Raw genomic sequence first — 5,133 nt, 5'->3', positions numbered from 1 at the left:
TCCATACTGAGAACAGAGGCGCCACTGGAGCAATTGTAAGAGATGATCATGGAGTATTTCTGGAGCGTCATGTTCCCCTATATACCTTACATTAGTGATGCATCTACACACTGTTTTTATCCTGACTGGTATGGTAGGATCTATAGAATTTATGCATTGTGTTCGTTAAACTAATGAGGCATCCCACTCGTTAGCAAAATTTGCTTATGATAGAAATTCTTCTTCTAAGTGGGTCAATGAACCCCCAAATTTTCCGGTGAATGCCATTGCAAATGATGTAACTATTACCAATTCAATAAAGCAGCCATGATGGCATTCCCTAAAAATAAGATTGAACGAACAATCATCCAGGAGCTCCCATCTGCCTATCTTTGCGGCAGATTGGCAGGGCAACGCAGAGACACTTCCGGTATGAAGCAGACGGCATATCCACTGCCACCCACAAAGCAAAATTACACTAATCTTCATTACTTTAATAATCACGTTGGTTTAACTTTTGGTTCACACACATGTGGACTCTGCCAGCTTGCATCCCTTAGATCACCATAACACAAGACAGTGTGAGCTGAGGCTGCTTAATTTTCTGAGATTAATTAATTTCAACACCTTGTTTCTTTCTCTATGATCAACCTCTCTTGTAAATAGATTCCTAACATGTCAGCTCAAAAGAAAAACATTCCGAACAAGGGCTGAGCATGAAAACAGATGAAACTTAAAACCTTTACACTGAGCAACGCAACACTGAAATACTAACTGAAGAATCTCAACTCTATTACTCTAATAATGCCAGTTTCCAATGAAAAAAAAGGCATAATAATAGTATACAGCAAGAACATCACCGCAGCTTCAACAGCACGGATACCTCATCAGTTAAATCAGCTGGTCTGGCCAGGAAAGCATGCAGACCAGATAAACAACAGCAGTCTAATAATCTTACAGCAACATGCCATTACAAGAGACACCGCATTGTTGTACCTGTACCACTGCTTTCCAAGATATGCCAAATTTGCAGATGAGCAAAAACCTACCACATCTCCCTGCTTTTCTACATTGTACTCCAGGGACATTGCCCTACGCTCTGGATTCCAAGGCAAGGGTAATCTTCTTCCTAGGACCCTGAAAGAACATGCACCTTAAGCTTGACCTTTGCGACTAGAGGCAAAGTATACGCACGCACAAATAAGAATGCAGACTTACAAAAGAGTTACTTTACATTCAATTTGGCATTAACATACGTGCCATATCCCCGGACAAAAAATGTAAGTGCAGGCAGTAGTTCTGTAAAGCAGGTTCAGTCCAGTTCCTCAGAAAAATGATGCATTCTAACTACGTACTTATGTGTCCTTGTGGTAGGAGCTTGTACCCTACCAGGCCTGGGGCGTAGGTTGTAGGGGAGGGAGGGGAAAGGGCGAGGGCTGGTGCGCGGCGGCCGGCGGCGTGGCGCCGTCCTTGCGACGGGAGCAGCGGCGGCGAAAGCAGGAGGCGGCTAGGGTTTAGGTCTCCCGGCTCCCTAAGGGAAGCCGAGCAAATATTGATTGCTTCTTGCTTGATTAGATTGATACATCTCCTCTCCTTATATAGAGAGGTTTACTTGACTCCTAAGCAAATGATCCTAATACAATAAGTTACTTGACTCCTAAGCAAATGATCCTAATACAATAAGATAATTGGGCTAAGCCCCTAATTAAGATACTTGGGCCATAACCCACTGGGCTAAGCCCCTATGCCGGTCATAACACCTTGTTTAACAGTTGAGTCTACAGTTTATGCAAAATATAGCCAAACCATACTGAAATTACTCCTTAGATGAAGGATGTGAGAAGCCAAGAAATGCCTATTTTTGCAAAATTAAAGATCCGGCATGATGTGGTGCTCTTACCATCGGGATGCCCAACGCCTTGAGATCACTTTCAGTCATGTGACGTAGGGCCGCCATGTCAACCTGCAAAACAACAATTGTCAACTAAACAGACGAAAAAACAATGTAATGATTTAGGTAAATAGTCAAACCTCCTCCGCCTGGAAGGTAATAGAATACTTCTCAAGTCCAAGTGATTTCAGAAAACTGTCGAGTGGACTTTCAGCCTACAAGCATTCCCAAAAGAAAAGATGTTAGATCAGAAAGCAAAACAAGCCAGAAAGTATATTTCTAAAAATGGTATATCACACATTCCCCAAAATAAGCAAGCTTACTAGCGAGTTACATCATGCACATTTAAAGTTTTATATAAGGTGTTCCACATTGGACTCTCTGCCTTAACCTACATACAACAACACCAGAATTGAAGCAAACTAGAGACGTGGTAATAGTTAATTCTACACACTCCCAAGCGCAAACTAGAGACATGGTAATAGTTAATTCTACACACTCCCAAGCCAAAGATGAGTAATTTCAATAAATGTCGCCAAGGGACAACTAGAGGAGATAAACCTGTGCTGAAAGGTACCTACTACCAAGGCAACATCCAACATTCAGCAACCCATTGTTGGTTAACTAGGGCAGAGGTTTTGAACAGAACAATTCAGCAGACCCTCATCACGAGTTCTTCATACTGAAATGTAGCATGACCACTTGACAGATGATAGAGCTAATGTGATTGTTGCTTTCTTGGAAGTATAACAAAGTGTAAAGCACCATTATCCCTTCATTAAAAGCTTGTATTACGGAAACCAGACTATATATACACACAAGTTCAGGTACACATTCGCCTATAGTAAATCCTACTACCAGGAGGTACCAAACTTCCACGGGGTCCAGCTATAGAAGTACCTATGCTTACATGACAGTGGCTAATGGGATTTCTCAAAATTCTATCAAGGTCGGCATAAGTGATCCAAGGGAAATGCTGAAAACGCACATGTTATCCTAGTAATCTTTGTAGGAAGAGGGCTGTTCTTTGCAAATGAAATGCTAATGAGAGAGATTAAAATAAAACATACACATAAACTCAATAAATAAAGGCTCAAACCTATGTAATGTAGACAAATATACCACCGGGATCAAGTGTTAATAGATACTCTGTATGGAATAGAAAAACATAGCAAGCTAAGCAAACATAGTGTCACAGCATTATCCAAAAGAGTTACTACAAATTTCATGCTGGGCATCATTTAGAAAGATCAGTTCCAGCAATTGATCTTTCAAGCTATTCATCAACCACTAAATAAAGTCTAGCGTTCTGGTACATGTGGAAAGCAAGAAACTGGGAAACTGTGTATCACCAACAGAATTCATACCTTTGGCTGAGAAGTCTTCTTGGATGTTGATGGTTTTGATACTTTCTTACTTAGGCGTACAGGCCTTTCATCAACAATTTCACGCCTTGTGACTTTCACAACCTCTGACACCGGTTTCCTCTTTTGAGGGTCAACATTTGATGGTTGTGCGTGCATTGTTCCAGATAACATCTCACGTAGATCACGTACCCCGGAACCCTTTTGGCCAGCAAACCCTTGCTGAGAGCTTTTCTTCTGAAGCTTGAATCGCAAATCCCGTGGATCAACTGATCCTTAAGTGCAGACAGATAAGAGTTAAATGGGGCCAAAATAAAAGGTAGGTTGCCTTACTTCATTTAAGATACATCAACAAATAGATTACTTGAAGCTGATTCATCATCCCGGTAAAGATCATGCTTCCATTTATCATCAGTTTGTCGTTGCCTACAGATAGCATACGTCAAGAAATCAATACGCGTGAAATTAGCTAGTCTAGTGAAGTGGGGAAACATGACAGTACAATGCTCGCAAGAACTATAGACCCCTTAATAACTTAAACCATGCGTACTAGCAAAGAACATTGATCTTTCTTTTACAAGCAGGCTTAAATACATCAAGGCTCGTGTCAGCAAGCTTTACAAAGTATAAGTTTATACATGAGGATAGAAGTGAACCAACATATCCACCCTCGATACTTTCAGACTAGAAAGCAGGACTATTTTCTTTAGAAATAACAAACTATCTATTAAAAAATCAATAGCAATGCATTAGTGATTGATTCTGCAACAGTTCATACCTCAGTTACATAAGTTACTGCTCGATTGAGTAAAACACCGTGTCCAAGGTTACATCGCTAGCTTCTAGCTCCCACAAGCGCTATCAACTAGTATTATCCGAGCTCATTCCATAGTCCATACCATGATACTCAACATATGAAATCACAAATCCTCAGGTAAAACAGTAAAGCAAGCGCTTGACCAAAAAAAAGGATTATCCAGAAACCTACGCTGCAATTCCCATGTTATGCTGCATAATGACGTGGCGTCCAACAGACCAATTCATGATATTTGTCATGCAGAATCATTGAATCTGACACCACAATTTCCATCGCTCAGACAAACAACACACATCACGCGGCTCAAAGCTCGTCCTTACTCTCCAGAACCTCAATTCTAACATGAATGAAGGCATGGAATCTAGGGGCGCCGCCCTCAGCACGAGCAACCTAAAACAAGGCCCTAATTTCCACCATCCCTAAGCACATAGGAGCGCACAGAGCGAGAAGCCCCAAGCTAAGGTTACAGAGGGAGCCGTGGCAACGATATGGAAGGAGCAGGTGGGAGCGGAACTTAAGCTGACCTCTTGGACAGCGCGTTACGAGCCCGGCCGGCGGCGTCCGCGCCGCCGCGGTCGGAGGGGAGGTCGGCGTCAAGGCGGTCATGGATGGAGCGCTTGCGGCCGGTGGAGATCTGGTCTGCATACATCTCTGTCCCTGTTCCTACGTACTAGGGGAGGGTGGTTGGTCTAGGGTTTCGACTTTCGAGCCGACACGAGATGAGGGATGAGGGAGGGAAGAGAGGAGGAGGGACGGTGGCGAGGCGAAGGAGATGAACGAACGGAGGAAAATGGCAGGTGGGGCTGGGATGCGGGCCCAGTTGTCTGTACACGAATTTATATAGACCCGACTAGCTGGCACCGAGTGCCCTCCCATATACGGAAAGAAACCACGCCGCGTGGACACGCAAAAATGAAACCACATGCCCCACGTCTTGTCGCTTCACCTGATCAAGCCGATCACGCGTTCCTGTCGTCGGTCCCTCCCCCTCCTTGCATCCTCGCGCACGCTCCGCTACTATCCCCAGCGCCCTCATGCACCTCACACGATCACTTTCTCCCTTTTCTTTGAAAGACAAGTCC

General features: G+C 43.5%; 1 protein-coding gene across 2 annotated transcripts; it reads right to left on the bottom strand.

Annotated features, from left to right (window-relative positions):
• Positions 1-750: 750 nt before the first annotated feature.
• On the bottom strand, positions 751-4,867 carry LOC125537737 (ankyrin repeat and SAM domain-containing protein 6-like). Of its 2 annotated transcripts, none has more exons than XM_048701053.1 (6): positions 4,576-4,867; positions 3,599-3,660; positions 3,238-3,509; positions 2,011-2,085; positions 1,880-1,942; positions 751-1,116 (listed from the first exon to the last, which is right to left on the bottom strand). In XM_048701053.1, the coding sequence occupies exons 1-6, from the start codon at positions 4,698-4,700 to the stop codon at positions 1,072-1,074; spliced, it is 642 nt and encodes a 213-aa protein (XP_048557010.1). In that variant the 5' UTR covers positions 4,701-4,867; the 3' UTR covers positions 751-1,071. The 2 variants fall into 2 exon arrangements, with proteins under 2 accessions (XP_048557010.1, XP_048557011.1); XM_048701054.1 differs by having other exon boundaries at positions 3,238-3,503.
• Between the last annotated feature and the right edge of the window lie 266 nt (positions 4,868-5,133).

Source organism: Triticum urartu, chromosome 2 (assembly GCF_003073215.2).
Source record: "Triticum urartu cultivar G1812 chromosome 2, Tu2.1, whole genome shotgun sequence".
Taxonomy (NCBI): domain Eukaryota; kingdom Viridiplantae; phylum Streptophyta; class Magnoliopsida; order Poales; family Poaceae; genus Triticum; species Triticum urartu.
Note: the sequence above shows the minus strand (reverse complement) of the source record. Positions and strands in the feature narration are given on the sequence as shown.